Source organism: Bombus affinis, chromosome 18 (assembly GCF_024516045.1).
Source record: "Bombus affinis isolate iyBomAffi1 chromosome 18, iyBomAffi1.2, whole genome shotgun sequence".
NCBI lineage: Eukaryota > Metazoa > Arthropoda > Insecta > Hymenoptera > Apidae > Bombus > Bombus affinis.
Window position 1 is genome coordinate 2799259 of NC_066361.1, and position 20271 is coordinate 2819529.

General features: G+C 37.1%; 1 protein-coding gene across 6 annotated transcripts; it reads left to right on the forward strand.

Annotated features, from left to right (window-relative positions):
- Window positions 1-5465: 5465 nt before the first annotated feature.
- Window positions 5466-20245, forward strand: LOC126926613 (cystinosin homolog). Of its 6 annotated transcripts, none has more exons than XM_050743005.1 (10): window positions 5466-6057; window positions 6342-6464; window positions 15749-15800; window positions 15887-15977; window positions 16303-16488; window positions 17175-17415; window positions 17493-17612; window positions 17697-17985; window positions 18073-18175; window positions 19955-20245. In XM_050743005.1, the coding sequence occupies exons 3-10, from the start codon at window positions 15761-15763 to the stop codon at window positions 20076-20078; spliced, it is 1194 nt and encodes a 397-aa protein (XP_050598962.1). In that variant the 5' UTR covers window positions 5466-6057; window positions 6342-6464; window positions 15749-15760; the 3' UTR covers window positions 20079-20245. The 6 variants fall into 6 exon arrangements, with proteins under 6 accessions (XP_050598962.1, XP_050598963.1, XP_050598960.1 ...); XM_050743006.1 differs by having other exon boundaries at window positions 5466-6037; XM_050743003.1 differs by lacking the exons at window positions 5466-6057; window positions 6342-6464; window positions 19955-20245 and adding exons at window positions 14899-15131; window positions 18823-19278.
- Window positions 20246-20271: the final 26 nt, after the last annotated feature.

Genomic DNA, 20271 nt, shown 5'->3' on the forward strand with positions numbered 1-20271 from the left:
GCTCCGTAAGGAGAAGGGAAAAGTAGCAGCGTTTAAAAAAGCTTTAGCCGAAAGGACACTTTAACCCTTGCCGAGTTTAACGATCCTGAAAGCGTACATTGTTGCGGTGATTCTCGAACGCATGTCTTCGTTCCGGCTCGGTCCAGACTTTTCTCCGTCAAAATTTCATTTAAACTCGCCTCTATCGTCCGATACGATCTCGTTCGCGCAAGGTATTCGAGAAAAGAGTACCTATAAATGTAGCGATAACTGACAGTAACGAGAAAAAAAGAGAGGATTTGTCCAAGATTTAGAGGCGTACATCTTAACGAGCCAACTATTACGTTGATTAGCCCGTAGCGGGACAGCAATTATGTCGCGATACGCGTCCGAGAAATAAATGACTTTGAGATTAATGCGTCGTAAGGGAACGTAGGAGTAGGAGAAGAGAGTAGCATGATCGATAAAATTCTTTTTCAGCTGCATTTAACGGGAGACCGACGAGCGTAAGTTGCACAACATGGAATATATCGGGACGATCGAACACGGTTTAAAGGTAATACCCAAAATGGATATAAACTTTTGTTCGGAAATTTTATACGATCGTGACAGGGCTCGTAAAGCGCACTTTACACGTGGCCAAGTTCCGCTAACCTTGTCGACGATTGCGAGATTTAGAAGCTTCGAATTCGGGAAACGTAGAACCTAATAGCCCGGAATCGCGTGATCGCCCCTATCCTGCCACCCTGCGAAAGATTTATCCCTCGGTAACGAATCCGTAATTAAGCTTTCTTAACTTTTCTGATTTTGTAACACATGAAATTCCTCAGTGGTATATCGAACTTCTTTAATTCCTATCAAATATATTCCCGATTGTGAAAGAGTAAAAAAGGAAACGGAGAACGCTGCCCGTGTAAAAGACGTCTCTGGTTCTTCATTCCTCTGATCACAGTTCTCCTTCCGGTATTACTACTAGACACCTTTTTATTTTTCGGAATGAACCGTTGCGATTTATCCATTTAACGAACTACCAAGTAACGCTGTAATCTACGTGAAAGAGAAGTTGGACTACAGCGGTACACCGCTTGCACTCAGTAGCGATGTAACTTATTCGGAGCTGAATATGTCGCGGGCAATGTTCTCCGCCATCTCGTTAAATTTGAAAAAATGAAAATGCTCGTTGCTTCGTCATCAGATTACTCCCTTCCTCAATTACTTCTTTTCAAACACCGAGTGACATGAATTTTTCCCGCGTGATCTTCAATTGTCTTACTAACGAAGTAAGTAGATAACTCGTCACGTAATTTGTCTTCGAGTTTCAAGATATATAAAAAATTAAAAGAAACGAACCAAGGACGAGTGTCGACTCTATGCCAATCGAATGCTTGGTAATCCCCTAAATTTTCGTCTCGGCTACTTGCCTCTACGATATGCGTAACTCTATCTCTCGCCTCTACTTTTTATCGCGTTATTCTTCCTCAAATATCTACAGCGTCTTAGATAGTTTTAGCGATCGTGATCGTTATCGGCTGTAAGTGGTTGTTGACCGAAAGAGAGGCGGCCGCACGAAGAGGTACGCGAAGGTTCGCCGAGCGTGCTCCGTGGTTCTCCATCGCGTCAACGTGCAAGCCGGTCGTGAATCGTTAGAACGCAAAATTCCGCAGAAGCTTTAAATTTCGGAGGTTCGCGTAAAGTACCGCAAGCCGCACGACTGCACGCGGTGGACCGCACGCGGCACATGAGACCGCGTTGCGACGTAACGAGCCGCGTTCCAAGCGTGGACCGCATAACAGGCCGCACGCGGCCTGACAGTTGCGCACCACTGTTCACCTGAACACGATATTCCACGAAAAATAAAGCGGACGATCAGGTGAGAATCACTTCCTTTCCTGCTGATCGGCACACTGCACAACCACGGCTGCATCGATCGTCGACCGATCGATCAAATTATCCACTCGAAGGAGAATCTCCACGTACACGCGATAAGTATACATCATCCACGAGTACATACGTAGATACTAGTATGCATACCCGATCAAAAGGTTCCTTATTTTTCTGAAACTGAAACCAGGAATATATCTGTATCGCTCTAATTCCATTTGTAACGAATAGCTAAAACCTGGTCAAATTTACATAAACTTTTAGAATTAAGAAACAAATAGACTTAAAGTCACCTAACTCAGAATCGATTTTCCTTCGCATTCAGTTGTTGTTCTATTATACCAATTATACTAATTAATATTAACCACTGCTTTCACCAATACCTACTAACTGTATACGATTGCCTTAGGAACTAACGGCTTTTATTTGTAGTATCAATATTTTATATATTTGCAATAATTTTCGTAATAGCGTAGCGTTATTTACATATACGGTACTGTTCCTGCATTGTTCGTATATATTACGTCACAAATTTGCCTCGTCGACAACTCCGTAACTCAACTCCGTCGTCACCCAAAGCTGCTAATGTTCTCGGATTTCTGACACGCATACCTTAGAATGCTAGTAACTCGAAATTCATTTTTCCTCGCGGAATTATTGGAATCTGTTAATCACACTTTTACATTAAACAGAAACTTTACTTTGTGGTTTGACGTTATTCCTTCTCTTTGTTTTCTCTATAACACTGCTTGTTATTTTTTAGTTTAGCTGTGTCCAATCGGAGATTTAGAGGAATGTTGGTCGTCGACTTTGGAACTGATGCCAAAAACGCGCGTTTTTCCCTTCGATCTCGTCTCGTGACCGATGAGAATTTACATCGTCCTGCACACGTATTATTTAACTTTAACGAAATGACTAGCAATTATGGCTATTGCGCGAGCAACGTAACGTCGAGTTGAAAAGTTTCCTTTATCAGCTCTATTTGGTTATCTTGCTAGTTCAAATAGATAATCCGAAATTTTTGTAATTTAGAGCGCTATCGAGGAAACGTCAGCATATTCCATTCATTCGTTTGATTTTTCAAAAATTTCTAATCGCTATTCAAATGAATTTGAACGTAATACGTTCGTTCACACTGTATTCAAGGATATCCAATATCAATCGTACATAACCATGTTATCGAAGGTAATAATTTAATCAACAAACAATTCTCGTATGCATAGGTTTACGAGTAGAGAACTTGGATCCATGTCGACGCGTTCAAACAACAAACAAGAAAACCAAGCGGCATTTGTTACCGAAAACTTTGCGTCAGACCTGATTTAATTTCACGAATTCTATATCACGTTGAGAACACGGTTGTTCCTGTTGCCTCTGAATTTTCCCCTTCTTTACTTCCTTCTCCCTTCGTGCCGCTCTTTATTTTCCCTTCTTCTTCTTTTCTTTTTTTTTTTTTCAACGGTTCGACAATTTATGTTTTTTCGCTGGCAAGCCAGAGATTTAGCGGAACAGCCAACGCAGTTCCGGAATTCGTGCCAAAATCGTGCAATCTGCGCGATCGAAGCAGCATACTGTAAGCTACATGTTGAAGAAAATCCGCTTCGTCATTCGATGACATCACGAGGCGACTTGTCCGACGTATCTATACCGTCAATCTTCTCCATACTTATCGTTTGCAGTTCATTTTCTTATCTGCAGATAAATGAGAAGTCCTTCTTTTTACCAAGTCATTATAAATATAAACATTGCGACGTCTCACGCAATAGGAAAAAATTCAGGTAACTCCAGACTTAAAGAATAAAAATATAAACTGGTATTAATATATTATTAAGTATTTTATAATCCTTTTTCGCGATAGAATTTCGATCCTCGTGTGCCAACTGAAAATTTAATTACTCCAAAGTACCCAATAATGTACGGCAGTAATATATTTTCGATTAAAGCCGTGTTTCAATCGCATTGTACCGAATCTGCAAACTGAAAATTTCCTTTAATTTCGTCGTGCTACGTTTCCGATTCCATCGAAATTTTCGGAAACGAGGATAACGCGGAGATCACGGTATCGAAACTGCGCGTGAACCAGTTTCGACGATTCCGTGTTAGCCTAGACGTAACGAACGTGCGACCTGGCCAATTAAATTCAATCGAGACCGACTGATCCATTGGCGTGTCAATACAGGTAAGTACATCGCGATTCCGTATGTCGTCGATCGGCGAATGAATAGCTGTACGATTACCAAGAAACAAAAGTTCCCATCGCCAATATACACGCAATCATCGGAAGATATTACATCAAAGGTTTAATCGCAAAGTTCTTTGATATGTTACGCCGTCGTTGCAAATATTGCGAAATCAGACCACTTCCTTTAGAAATAGAGACTGGCCACTAGTATATGCCAGTAGGTACGAAACAGCACGAACTCATAAATATTTCTCACATACCGAATCTACTGACAAGTTTTGACAAATATAGTTTTAACGATTTCAAAGGTTTCGTCCAGCAGAAGAAAATATACGCAGAGGAATCATGATCGAACCAATTACCCATAGAGTTTTTGCGAAACCGTTAGTCTAAATATAGCCATTGTAATTCACGATCAATTAGAAGCTATTGGTCCCTCGATTCGCTGAGCTAGCCACAAATTATATGTATTATATATTATATATATTACATGCATATATATACGTACATATATATATGTACATATAGATGAAAATAGATGTCCGATACAAGTCAATAACCTCTGGTGAACGGTCTAATATAATTTAGTAATATTGTAATATATTAATAGAGGGAGAGGGAGAGAGAGTGAGAAGGAGAAAAGGAGGGAGGGAACAACTCGTACTATTAACACCGCTCGTTCATCAGCTTTAACATTACGTTCTTTTAGTACATATTTCCTAGTATCAAACTTATCTGCCGCAACAATAACATAAATTGTATGGTACACGCAAGATATTGACCGTTGTTTTTCAATCGATTATTTTGTCAACTTTATTGGTTTTTTATCTTGCTTGTTTTAATAGCTAATCATTGTCGATTGTTGGAATCAATTTACTTTTAGAGGGATATTTTATCTTGTCTATCAAGCGGAGAGTAAAAATTCAATCGAGGATCAGGGAAAGTTAAAGACAAATTGATTTGTTTGCCAACGTTTTAACGTTAATGGCTGGATTCGCGTAAATAACGTATCGTTGTTTATCATTGCTAGATTTATCATTAATTTCCTTCCAAATCCTTAATTCCTTGGCATTAAAACACAAGAAAAATGTATTTCCTATGTTGTTCAAAGATTATATCTATCGACGACGTTGGTTTAACGCGATTGGTTTATCGCACCGTTCGAAACAGAATTCAGATTCATAGATTATCCGATCGTAAGACGATTTCTATAAAATTCCGTTGAAAACAGATAGGCAGAAATTGGCGTTATGATCGAATAATCTATAGGATCTAACACAGAAGAGACGGTAAAAGCACATTGGGAAAAGCCGAGATAGCCGAGACGGTCATGAAATTGAGCGTCGTATGGGAAAGGGACGGGTCGGAGAGGGAGGATTTTGCCGGGAGGGGAGAGGCTCTTACGACAGATTTATATGTACGTACGACAGGCTCGCGCTAGCCATTGCGAATCGCGTTCGCCAATGCGATAGTGTTCTCCTCTATCGTTCGACGATATCTCGGTCGGGCGAGGGAAAAAAGGAACGAGCCGTTCTCCTTTTACTTTCGATAGAATTTGCCCGAGACCTTGAACGAGCCAGCGATTTCGTCATAATTATACCTCGGGCTGGGTTATTTTTCGTCGTCGTTCTGACCGATAATGTTTCGCCGTGATCGCGCATACAAAACGTTCGAGTTTCTCTCGTTTCGGTAAAGAGAGAGAGAGAGAGAGAGAGAGAGAGAGAGAGAGAGATAGATAGAGAGAGAGAGTACTGATAGGAGAAGAGAATAGGCGATTCGACCTAGAGAAGAAGAGCCGATGTTTGGACCAAGTCGGAAAAAATATCGGGTGCGAACGAGGGACAGTTTCGTTGCAAGTTCAAGGCTGAAGCCCTGAGAAGTTTTGCGATCGGCAAACTGGAGTCATTGAATGTGGACAAACTGGGCGTCGAGAGTGCGTGCTCGCCTGGATGAAATTGCACCGAATGACTGGATGATTGGAAGAAACGTAGACGGGTGAGCGTCACGATAGACAGGTATATCGTCGTACATTTCTTAAATTTTTCCTTCGATCATAGTCACGAATCACGCGAAAGATTTGCATCAATTATATTAAAATGAATAGCAAAGTAATTATTACGTCGAGGAACAAAATTCGAAAAATTCAATGAATCGACGATTCGAGATTGATCAATTAAATCGCATAGAAGTTAACGAAGCCACTATAAAAAGTATCGCAGACAAATTAAATCGTTTCCGTTCGTCGTCGGAAGAAACACGTCGGTCTCGACGAGTTTTAATGGAAAGCTTGTTCTTGCAGGTAGCTCGAAAGAGAGGAAAGAGGTTTTTAAAGCGCGGAGAAATTGGACGTCTCTGTATCGGATTCGCTTACTGCAGGCTTTAACTGTCACCTGATCTATCGCGGCCGAACGAAATTCGACAGGTGAGTGAGCGAAGCCACGGAGCAATTTATTCGTAAATCGTGATCTAATAAAAACTGGACAAAACGTTGGAGAAATAAATTGACCGTTTAGCCAAGGATGCGGAATTTGAGTCAACGTCCGATGAATAAATCAGTCACGAATTACCGAACAAGCATCGAATGGCACTTTATTCCGTCTATGTCTCTGTCTTGCGATCTGTTACGGACGATAGAACGAACGTGATATATTATTCCGCATGTAGGATAGAGATTAAACATTGGATATTAAGCGTTAGCTGAAAATTTTGATTCTCATTCTACGTGAAAATTTATATATTATAATTTCTAGAAACGAGAACCTGCCATAATATACGCTATTCCACCTTCATTTGATTAGACCTCTCCTACTCGCTGCAACTCGAGTTATGCTAAAACACTCCTAAAGTCTTACCCTTCAATTAATAAAGCGGTGAACATGGAAAGACTTTTAATACAGTTGAGCAAAGAAAAATAGGAAGGGAATGGTCGAGTTGCAAGAAGTTTTAACAGTTATAAATACGATTCGTAAACTTGACATTATACATTATATACGCGTACAGCTTTCTTGTTTGGAAATTAAACTTTTTTAAGTTGCAAATCATGTTCGAAAGAAAGATCTCAAAAGTGCTCGAGAAGAAATAACCGAGTTGTATTTTCTCCTTTCTCTTTTTTCTTTTTTCTTTTTTTTTGGGGGGGGGGACGGAGTAAATTGATCGAATTGACAAAAATTCGCAATGAGCACACGTCCACCACTTTCGTCGATTCTCTAACACAATATAATTCCCGTGAAACTGGCCGTGAAATCGAAATCGATTCGGTACTCGTCGGTTGGTGGAAACCGGGAAACGAGGCCGAATACAAAAGTCATTGACACGTTTCTATACACGCGATACGCTGCCAAACGCCATTGACAGCTTTCGCAAGTAAAGTACTTTGCAAATCGTAACCGACGACATGAATTTCTTGAAACTCCGTCGACATATTTTCGATTCGAGACGCCTTGTGTATATAACGGCACATGATCTATTATTAAACATAGACGCTGTTGTGAGAAAAGAACAGACGATAATATCGAAGCGGTAAGGGATTGCCATCAGATAAGTTTATCGAATTAAGTGGAATCAAAAGAAGAGATATTTTCATCACCTATTATCAGCTTATCGTTGTCTAAGAACGATAGTTATCTATATAGCATATATATATTTATATCGACGATGGATGAAGAATTAAATCGATTGCCCGATAGCAATTGTAATTTATGATGCTTCTTTTACAATTGGTCGTGAGAATTAGTTGATTTAGTCATTTAATTATACGTTCTAACTAAACAGAATTTTAAATTTACGATCGTATACGAGCAGGCATTCGTAAATGAACAACACCGTTTCCACGTGACACGCCTAAAAATCGTCGTTCCGCCAATCGATAGCGACGTTGTTTGTAACCGAAGCAAGACAAGATAAAGAGTTAGAAAAACTACATATGAAAAGAGCTATTACGACTCCTACGATTGTTTGAGTTTTGCGAGAAACGCTGCCAAGTGTAGAAAATAGTTCTTATTTGAAGCAACAAGGTCGCAGGAAATAGTGCAGTGTCGTAATGGATAAGAACGTATCATTGTCGAGTAAGGAGTAGAAATATCTAGAATATAGTCGGGCGGAGGAACGATGAAAAATGCGGCTTTCTAAATTTCGTCGAGCCGATCGGTGGTCGACGTCTTAATTTTTCAATATCAGAATGACATGGCGTACAAGTTGACAGAGTGATTCACGCGAAACGATAAATCATTTAACTCCAGAAAAGGGTCAATTAATGGCGACGTAGCGGGTTGTATACAACAAAGCGTTCAAGATTAATTATCGCTAAAGAATCTCACGATAATTAGCGGCTGTTACTTTGCCCCTATAATTCATTATCTTTTCTGAAATTCCTAGAGACTTATAAAGGATCAAATTCGAACAGTCCATTGATCAAGAAGATATATATACAAACTTATAATACCATAGAAAAATTTCTCGTTAATCTTCCTGAGTTATCTCCAAAGCAATTTTATCGATCCCGCTGTAACGATATATTAAACTTAATTGTAGGATAAAAACGATAGACTATCTTTATGGATATAGATTAGATTTCTAGTGATTCGTGTAATTAATCGACTAGTATTTTAATTATAATTTCTTTTAACTTACATAACAACGGTAATTTATTGGGAAAGAGGAATGATTGATATCGATCGATCGTCGCCGAATTAAAGGTAATGTTAGTGCTATTCGAAAAATGATTAAATCAATTTCAGCGGAACTACGCTGTTGAAGCTCGCGTTATCAGGATAATTTTATTCCATCTGGAGAGCTGCGAAATTACGATTCGCTCCGTTGGGGGGATGAAAAAAAAAAAAAAAAGAAAAACGGAATTAATACGACATTTTAATTCCAGAAATAATGTACCTATTCCAGGAATCTTTTTCGAGCATTATAATGCGTAATATTAATGCGGTGCATATTTCTTTCATCGCTTTTATTTTTATTTATCGACCGAATGACCAACGATGAATTAACATTTATCAAGCTCTTCACGTTGACAGAATGGACGAAGAAAATAATTGGAAATTTATTTTCGAGCGCGCGCGTATTTATTGGATACTCGAAATAATTTGTTTACTGACAATGAGTGATAAAGCAATACGTTCGCGTTATGATTTATAGATGAACATAATTCATTTTCATTATCTGTAATGTGTTTCCACGCGTACGCTTTTATATTCTATCGTTAGTCATAATTCGTTCCGTCATGTCGGTTAAAAACTTTGTCGAGGCACCTCTGTTTTTATTTCTTCTTCCCGTTGTTGTCCAAAGATCTTCCGTCCCGAATTTTCATCTGCCGTTGAGAGAAATAATTATAAACGCGCGGATGGAAGCAAGCGTATAATCAGGCAGACTCACGAGCTCGACAACGTTTCGCTTTTTTTAACAACGGAATTAAAAATGCAACACACGAGCAACGTATCACGCTTCAATTAAGGTAGACGCATCTCAAACTGGTCACTGCTTCGAAAAGTATCTCCGCGAAGAAGCGAGCTATTTCGAAATAATAAATATTCCTTTTTCGCGAATGTTTCGCGTGTCCACGTACTTTCGAAAGTATTTCCATTCATCCGTCCCTTTCGCGTAATCGATTTAAGAAATCATTGCCTTTGGCATCGCGTTCAAACATTTACGAAATATGTAACGTAACGCGAATGGTTCGTACTCGGCAACGACACCAAGTCACACAAATCTAGGATATCTTCATTGGCGCAATTTATTCGCGGAATAATTATGTTCATTACGAATATGTAACGGTTATGATCTTTTTCAATCATGGTAGAAAATAGACAAGTATTTGGATCAAACGAAAGGGAACGCTGAAACATCAAGGCGGTCGATCGATCGATCGACTTATCGACCTCCTTAATTATTACTAGCTATCTCTTGTATGACCGTTTGAAACATTTCAACTGCAAGATCCGCAAGATAAACCGCAAGATAAACAAGCTTTTACTCGATCGTGTCTTAGATAAAATAATAAAATCGTAAGAGGAAGAAGCGTCGATAGTATCTTCCATACTCTAATAATACATGTATTTAATGAGTAATCAATTACGCGCGTTTTTACGTTTCTATCGCGGCATGTATCAATGTTCGTAACATACTCTGCCCTAGATCGTTTTATTAGTTTATACATTATTAAATTATAGTTATTCAATTATAAATTATGTCTCTTATGACTCGTCAAGATAATCGTATTGTTAATGCGCACGGTCCTGTAAATTTATTATAAAAAATTGTACTCCTTTTTCGTACGTTACATTACTTACTTTGGCCGCAGCGATCTGGCATTCTCTTTTACCGATGATACCATTATGAACCAGCGGAGATAATATCGTTGAGCGGTAAGATGTACCACGATGAAAGGAATATCTGAAATGAAAAACGCTCGTTAAGGAATTACGTTGGGAAACTTTCTTTGAAACGCTTTCTCCGGAATTAACAAAATCAGATATAAATCTCAGGACAGGAAGTTCGGAACTCGTTCGAGATGCTGACAGCACGGCGAACGATCGTAATAACGAAGAATAAATTTCCTCGCCGTCCGAACTTTCTTCGTCCGAGCGAGTAATTAAGTTTTCGAGCAGGCGGCCCGTCGACCACTGTCACCGCCAACAGTTCCAAAAACCCATTTTCGTTTGGCCGTCGAACGAAATTTTTCGAGTGTATATAGGAGAGAACGGAGAAAATGAGAAAGAAGAGAAGGAGATTTTTTCGAGGTAGCGTTCGAGCGTATGTATCGTGGGGTAATATTGCTCAAAACTAGGCCGACGCGGGTCGTCCGTTGTTTTGTTCTTTCTTCTTGTTTTCGATCGTACCTCGTAAAATCGGATCTCGGAAAAGGTCAAAAGCAGACCGCGTTCCGAGCATTAATATTCGATAGGAATGGAATCCGCAGACCGAGCCAAACTGCCGCCACGAGCTTGTAAATTTACATTGGAAATCGGCTGGAACGCCTGAAACACTGGGAAAAAGAAGTTTCCCTTGGATACGAACCGACGTGCCGAAGCAATGGGTTCAGGCGACATTAGGAATACAAGTTTCGGTTTACCCGGGAAAATTACACGATCGAACGATCGTCCGATGGAATCGGTCAACCTTTTCTGCTATCTGTTTCTACTTTCGCGCAACGCTTTATCCAGCGATATCGCTACAAGTGTCACTATCAGATCTCTGTACCGAGTCGATCGTTAATTAGAATACGTTAACCCGGCGGAACGGTGGAATAAAATCTTTTATCTCGCGTACGTTATTACTTGCGATTTCGCGTTATCAAAACCGTCCAGAGAAATGCGATTCCACGGCAATGGAGTACGCAGAGCTACATTAATATTCTATAAGGATCGGGTTCGTGAAATAGGCGAGACCGGCGCAACGAAGCTCGTGAATTTACATTGGAGAACGGTACGATATAAAGAAAAAGCAAGACTGGAAAGCCAGGGAATATATCAAGTGACGAGAAGGAAGATGTAATGTGTTCGAAACACCAAGTTAATGTTTGCGGGATATTAACAGAAGCGAAGCGGGAATTTGATCTATGAACTTGGAGTGAACTGAATTGAACTGAATCATTCGGTCCAAAATAGACATAATGTACATATTAGAGAAATATATACGTTCGTGCGTTACGCCCCAGCAGATTATGCAACGTTGTGATTAATTTAAATTAAAAATGTGAAACGAAATGCGATAACGCTGTGCCGAACAAATAAGACGCTTTAAAATATTAAGATAAGGGCAGCAGCACGCAGCAGACATGAAAATCGCGTGAAATATTATGGAAAAACAGCAATATATTGCTGTATAAAATCTTGCCGCGAGATCGTTATTTCCGTTATTTTTTAAATTTTCCGTATGAAATTCATGATGATTGTCGTTCGTGGCGCACGAAACGTGTGACCTGCATCTGGTATCGGTACGCGCGTTTCACACTGTAAAGTCTAATTTCATCCTGCGCAACAAAATCGTCGTAGTAACGCTCAATAACTTTGAAATTGCAAACGCAACAAATCGGTTCCGTAAATCGACGTTTTGCCAATCTTACGCAATAGTATTTCTATTTGAAGTTGACATTCTCTAAACGTTATCTGTATTTTCGTGTATTTTTTGCTTAAACTACCGGTAAGCTTTCCACGATTATCATACTCTGCTTTCCCTGTCTCGTTTTCTTTTCATTAGCGCGGTTGCTAGATTTCATGAAACGAAGCTCGTTCCACGAGTGTTTCTTCACATCCCAATTAACCAGGGACGTGGCTTCAACGTGCATTTGACTGCGTGCGATTAAGTAATTGCCGGCGATAAGAAATTAACATGGAACGAGCATTACGTTGCCCGATCCAGCCGGCAAAGTTAATCTTTAATTTATGCTAACCGTTATTACCTGGCGGACTAGCCTTTAATACTGCACACGCAAAACTGTTCGCGAAATTGTTTCCAGGATGAAAGGATAATGCAACTGCTGGCCGAAAGATAACGCGACCGTATGCGATGGTAAAAAATATCTAACGAAAAGGTTAAAAAAGGGGGCCAACGGATGCAAACACGTACGTTCCGGATAAGAAAACATCGTAGTGCCAATAAATAGAAAGATTGACGAGGGAATACGTAACAATCGTCAATACGTAATGTATCTTTCATTCGTCTTCCATTTTTTCGGAATATTACGGTGCTTATTAACATCTTGCTCGTTAATCGATAAAATTCTTCTGTCATATTTATTTCGTGCCTTCCACTTTCAATGTGAATAACGATGTTTCCACAATGTCGATAAAACTTCATCGACGCTCGACCCATTCGAATGTATTGAGTTTATCAAGCAGCAAATAACTAGAATACTGGGGAATCCGTATAGATAAGAACAGATAGAATTCAAAACAATATGAAAGATCATTTCAAGATTTTACGAGCCGATTCGAACGTTCTTATCACGATATATCCGAACGTACACCGAATTATCTGATCTTGTTGTGGTAACAAATTGAAAATGAAAAGACGGTAGACAAGAAGTAGGAGTAGAATTCCAAGCATATTTTTAAGAGATATAGAAATTCTTGAATTTTGAAGGTCGTTCGAACAACAGGATGTTTTAACATATACTGCAGATTGTAGACGATAAGTAAACGTTTATTCGCTTATCCGAAATCGATCGGCGGACGGTGCTCGCAGATTTCCGTGGACCATTTCGTCGAAGAAAACATTTTCAAACGCTTTGGAAATTTCCAGGATACGCCGACAGGCACTCCCGAATCTTGAAATCTGAAGAAAAGAACGAGGAAAGGAATATTTCCTGGGAAATTCCATGCGGACGATTCGAAGGAATAATTTCGGAGGTATATCGACGAACGTCCGGCCAGGAACAATCTTGTTTATCCATATCGAAGACGAATTGAAATCGATAGAAAGGAAAGAAAGGGAAAGGGAGGGGGGAGGGGCGGGACTATCTTCAAGGATTAGGTCTGTTCGACTCGGCCAGCTATGATGCAAAGGAAAATATTGACGGCGAAGTAGCCTGTATACGTCAACAAAAGCGGCAGCAGACTGCCGATCGACTTTCAGAGCTGTTTCCGTGTAAGCTTCGCGAAGGCCCCTTTGGGACACGGAGTGCACTCGAACGTCGATCTCTCTTTCGATTTATTCTATCTCAAAATGTGTAGAGAGAGTATACAGACGCCCACCCAGCTCTGCCTCCGCCTCTCCCTCTGCTTACGAGTACCGTTCACTCACGAACTACTTGTCGGAACAGAATTTTCCGAATTGCCGAATGCAGAGTAGAGTATTAACGTAACGTTATCGCGGAAAATCGGCTGCTTTCTGATTCTCGCTGAATCTTGCTCGAACGTGCTTAAACGCGCGTTTAACGTCCTTTTTCCGTTCTAGTGGAACCATCGGTTTTATTTAACGGCTACGATTTCATTAACAGCGAGAAGTTCTTCGCCTCGAGAAATAATTTTTTCTCGAAGAGTAAACCCCGTTGCAAAATAATTGATAACAGATATTTCCTTGAATATTTTAAACAAAGTGGCGTTAAAAATAATTGTCGATCAAGCAGTAAGAGAAAGAACACGCGTTCAAGAATGAATGAAAAAGAAATTGAAAATCAAGAAAAATTTGAACGAGAATAATTTCTACTTTCACAAATGCGTAGCAATGGAATAATATAGCTCTGTGAAACGATTAATTGTACAAGGTTAACTAAAAAGGAAGGAAAATAATATGGGTGGCTATAATATTGGAGCATTTTATAGCAGCGAAGAGAAATAATGAAAAAAATAGATGGTCCATTATCTCCGAATAGGTCTATAATTCGCCTAGAAAAAGGATGGTGCCAGTCTACCGAGAGCATTACGAAAATGAACAGCAGGAAAAAGAATGTAATGCGATGAAATGAAAAAAAACCGCGGCATAATGAAACATCGCGTATCAAAACGATAACTATCGCGTTATGGAACTCGTTAATGACATCGCCTCGCAATTTACATGCAAATATCTCGATACGAGGCTGAGAAACCTCTTTTACTCTTTTCTACCTGAATATGTAATTTCGCGAAAAATTTACATCAGATTAATTTCAAAACTTTCGAAAGACATCGTCAGATTCAAATAAATCAATTCTTTTGGTTTTATATTAAACGAAGTCGGTCCTCATCGATATACATAAAATACAATTTCCTACTTCATTTGTATGTAACTATCGTAGTGGAAAATTTTACAAGTACGATAAATTTTCGTCGAAGACGAGGTTTCGTTACGTCCCTGCCACAAACTCATCTCACGGCACCGCATTTTGTTGCATCGTTGTATGACATAAACAGAGAATGCATGCTATCCAGGGGCCAGGAGTTTCCATTTACGTTTACTCAGAACTGGTTCAAAGGTGTACAGTGTACAGGCTCGATCGATTTTTCGGTCGAGTCGCCATGAAATATTCGGTGATGTCAAGTTTCTCTAGTCGAACGATATGCTCGACCAAACTCGGACGGAATGCTGAAAATCCGCAGAACGGAAGGTCTTATCGCCTTTAACGCCTCGTGGCATGTTTCAGCGAGGTCGTCGCGCTTCCGAGGTTAAGTTCGACCGATACTCTCTGTGTCTTTCCATAGGAACCGAGCTTTTGTAGTCGTAATGTCTGTACGAGCGAACGTATCCTTCGAAATCGCGTTAACGTGGCAATCGGGTTTTCTAAATAATTGTTAAACAAACGGTACCCGATGTTCGACCGAAAATATACGGAACATTATCATATTCTGGCTACCGTGAATGACAACTGGAGGATTGGTACAGATTATCCGATTGTATCAGTAGCATGCATCCGACAAAGTGCCCGGCACTTTCTATGACTTCCTTGTTTCTTCCGAGTATTAAGCGGTCAAAGCCTTTAGAAGTTAAAAAATTCTCTTCTCGATTAGACGTATAGAATAGAATCTCATTTAGTCAGTCTTGTTAGAACCGAGTTAGAACTGTTGTATTAGAACACGAAATAGTAGTGATATTTTGAGATTAGAATTTTAATAACTTTGTTATCAAGCTAGTTGTTTCATAATTGCTGGTTGCTTTGTATAATTGTCTCACAATCAGTACAGTGATATCAATACAGTTAATCAATACAGTTAGATACAGTGTTATGCAAAAACTAAGGTTCAAGAAAAGTTTGGGATTAAAGGTCTGTTTGATCTATTTCAGAAGCCACAAAAGATGGCCTTCGTGTGGTATATAGGGATTATCACAATTCTAGGTATGGAACAATTTATAAATTATATTACATAAGATGATTTTAACTGTATTTTTCTGTCTTATGTTAAATAACGATTAATACCTCAGTTGCAGATAAGGCATGGGCAGATTTTAAGGTATCAAATCAAGATTTAATAGTTCACGTAGATAGTCAAGAATCATTTGAGTTGTACCTGACGTAAGTATTTTTCACATAAAAGAAATAAAAATAAGATTATCTAAAAGAAACAAGTACAACATGTTTATTGAATGAAACACAAAGAGTTCATTGTTGACTATGTTGTGTGTTTCATTTACATATATTGCATTACTGTTTAGACATGTTTCTTATATAAAGCGGTAATATCCATAATATATCAATAGTATATAAAATATAGTTAGAACAAATTGAGATAAAACTTTCCTGTGTTTCTGAGTAACTATAAATTAGCTACATTGTTATTTAATTAAAGAATACAAAGAACATAAAGTAATGTTAATAATTATTTAATTTTTTCATACAGCAAGAACTTGTCTGAAGATGTATCGGTGACAATAGAAGTGCAACATCCAGATTTAGTTTCTGTTAATACATCCAGTATCTATATTACTAAAAACGATACAAAGAAGAAATGGGATATTCTTATAAATGGTCGCAGTGCAGGACACTCGATTATTAGTCTTAATGTCACGCCTAACAATGTTACAGAGTAAGTATATATATCATATAATGAATAAGTATCTTTAAAATCAAAATCCAAAGCATACTATTTATTTCTCTTTAATTTGCAAATAAACATTTAAATTAGTAAATAAGGAACACGTTGATCTACAAAAAATGAAAATACAATAGATTAGAACAAATTGACTTCATCAAGTACTATCAAGTACTGTTGTGTTGTGGTCAAAGGTAACATTAATCTTTACTTTTATGATTAACTTGCAAAAGATTTTGATCTACGTTACATACATTAGTATTTAGTGGTTTATACAGATAACCTCCTGACCTATACTTGTCATTGGTTCCCCTATTGAAAGTTCAATCAGTCTGTGTTCATCTGTTCTAACTAAAACATGATACACCAGCTACTACGATAAATATATTAATTTATCTATTTTCAAAATTTGTAATAAAATCAAATTTAGCGTAATTGCTCTCTTTATTTTCTTTTACCATTATTGCATTTTGGTATTCGTATTGGAAAGTTTATATTCAATTAATTAAAATTAAAAATTGTCACCAAAAAATAATGACACTTTTTAGTGTGATTTTAATACCTCAAGACCAATTAAACAAAATTGATTTAAAGTAAGAAAAGAATTACAAAATTGTTAAATACTATGTTACAGAATCTTGTGTTTTTATCATAGTGACTAATATTTTGTATTTTTACAGTTACTCCCAAGCATTTGTTAGAGTGACTATTGAAAAATCAGATATACTTTATCACATAAGTACCGTAGTAGGATGGATATACTTTCTAGCATGGAGTGTAAGCTTCTATCCACAGATATACAGTAATTACAAACGCAAAAGTGTTGTAGGATTAAATTTCGATTATTTGTCATTGAATTTGGTTGGCTTTATTCTGTATGCACTTTTCAACTGTGGCTTGTATTGGATACCAGTAGTTGAGGTAAGTTAAATGGTATAATAAATGCAATTGGTATAGTATTTTTTAACCACAGCCTTACTTAATGTCACACTTTTCAGTTGGAGTATTTTAGAAGATATCCAAAAGGTTTAAACCCTGTACAAGTGAATGATATTTTCTTCGCTTTGCACGCAACATTTGCGACTGTGATAACTATTATTCAGTGCTTTATATACGAGGTAGTTAATTAAAATTTATTGCAGATAAGCATATTGCAATTCTGTAAATCTTTTTAAATTTTAACGAAGATATTGTCTTTCTAGACAGGAAATCAAAGAGTATCTACCACAGCACGTATTATTCACGGAATATTTGTAGTCTTTATTTTAATTTCTATGATATTAGCTATAGTAACAACGATAAAATGGCTTGACTTTCTGTATTATTGTAGCTATGTTAAATTGAGTATAACATTAATTAAATACGTTCCACAAGCATTTTATAACTACAAAAGAAAATCCACCGTTGGTTGGAGTATTGGCAATATATTTTTAGACTTTACGGGTGGTATGTTGTCAATGCTACAGATGATACTTAATGCATACAATTATGGTAACGTATATCAAATAAATGTAAAACTTCAAACTACTACCAATTCTGTTTTAATGGCAAATAACTAATGATAGCTTTTTCTTTTAGATGATTGGGAAAGTATTTTCGGAGATCCCACGAAATTTGGTTTGGGATTTTTCTCAGTCGCATTTGATATATTTTTCATTATACAACACTATGTACTATACAGGTATGTATATCTCTATCTTTATTTTTTCATCATCATAAACCATTTAACTAACAACCATTTAAATAATAAAAATAATTATACTTATTAAAAAGCTACTAATATGCAGACATGAAAAACATACTACAAGCTGCATGTTGTTTGTACTAATGCACTATTGGGATATTAGCAAAAATTCTAGGTATCACTTTGCATTGGTAATAGTCTTTGCACGTGTGAAAAGATGAATAATTTGCATGTCTTATAAGTTCTACTTACTTAATTCTTAATATTTAATTATTTCATAACAAAAATTAATATTGACTACTTATTCATAAATGAGCCAAAAACTCAACATGATGTAGAAGCTAATATATAAATATGCATATCTATCTATATGTAAAATTTGATAGAAAATTTCATATGCACTACTTATTATCCGCTTAAATCAGTTCAATTCTTATAAGTACGTGTACATGCTTTCGCTAGTATGAATCGTAGATATGAGGCAGCAAAAAAATTTGTTTACAGATTTATCCGTGAACAGATGATTGACCTCAAAAACAGAATATAAGTACCTATCATCATCAATTTTGTTTTAAAATCATCTCACAACCATGCATTTTTCCCTTCCAAGTTGCACGAGCTTGCAAAATCATAAATTCTTACAGAGTAGGTAGCCAGAATGCAAGAAGTAACGAAATACTGCATAAACAAGAGAATTCATATGACGAAGACTCGGAGGCACTTCTGAAAGATATGTGTTGTTGTGGTTTCCGAAGTCAGAAGTAGAAATATGATAGAGAAAGAAGTTGTATAGAATTTCATTTCAGTCGCGAAATGGAAATTCAGCGTTCAGTATTTAAAACATTTTAACACATATCGCTATTGTATACGTTAGTTATACAAAATTTACCCAGTGAAAAATTTGAAGTGTATTTGTTGTAAATATGATTATTTTGATATATTTTTAAATATTTTAACGAATCTCGGTTGTTAATTATGTATAAATAAAAGAGGAAAAAGCTTGATTATAACAATTTTAACCACATTGATATGTCAAACAATATTGCAGATATCAAATGATATTGGTAGTGTATGAAAATAAAAGTTACAAAAAAGTAAAATTTTCATAAATTATTGAGAACTGTAATTGTTTATGATTTTACATTTATATGTTTACCTCGAAATTACAATAAATATTATCTGCATGACTTTGTACACTTTGATCGAATTATAAACATGAATATTTTAAAATTTTGCTACATTTCAAGCTACATTTCAAAATTAAGCATTTTAAATTACATTTTGTCTTATAGTGCTGCGGTTTTTAGGCATGCAGCATGATATTAGAACTACCTTTATATCAAAGGTATAATTATAATAAAGTGATTGTGTATTGTCCAATTATTATAACTGACAACAGTTTTAATAATTTCTCTGTCTTTCTACTATATTGATCTTCATCGAACTCCTACAAAGTAAAGCAATAAAATCCCTTCCAAATTTTGAAGTCACAGAAAGATTTAAATAAATGATGTGTGCCCATTTTGAGTAAATCAATTTGCATGTGTGTATGTGTGCGCACAATTCTATGTATGTATACGTGTGTTGTGTTGTATCTTTACTAACAGAACTAATTAAACTAACATCTTACAAGCAACGAGTGAAGACTAATTATATATTACTGAAGAAAACGTGTGCCACATAAAAATAGGATCACTCACTACACACAACTGCACTCTTTTTATTTATCCTTTTATCATAAAGAAGAACTATATACATGTCGATTACTTTCCACAGGGATCATAAAGAATATGATAGAATACCTGGTAACAATTACGAAAAATCGGAAGAAAATCCATTAATCTGTGATTCAAATAGCAAAAACGACGCTGATATTGCTACCGATCCCATGACGACATGACCCCATCTATTTGCATACGTTATTTAAAATTTTATTCTTACCTGAGCAATGCGCAGTATATCCATCGATGAAAATTACGAAGCCATGCAATTATACAACAAAATGTATACACGTGTATAATATCACTCGCGAAATCAAATAATTCACTTCTTTTTATAACGAAATAACGAATTTATATCTCACCCGTACCGAA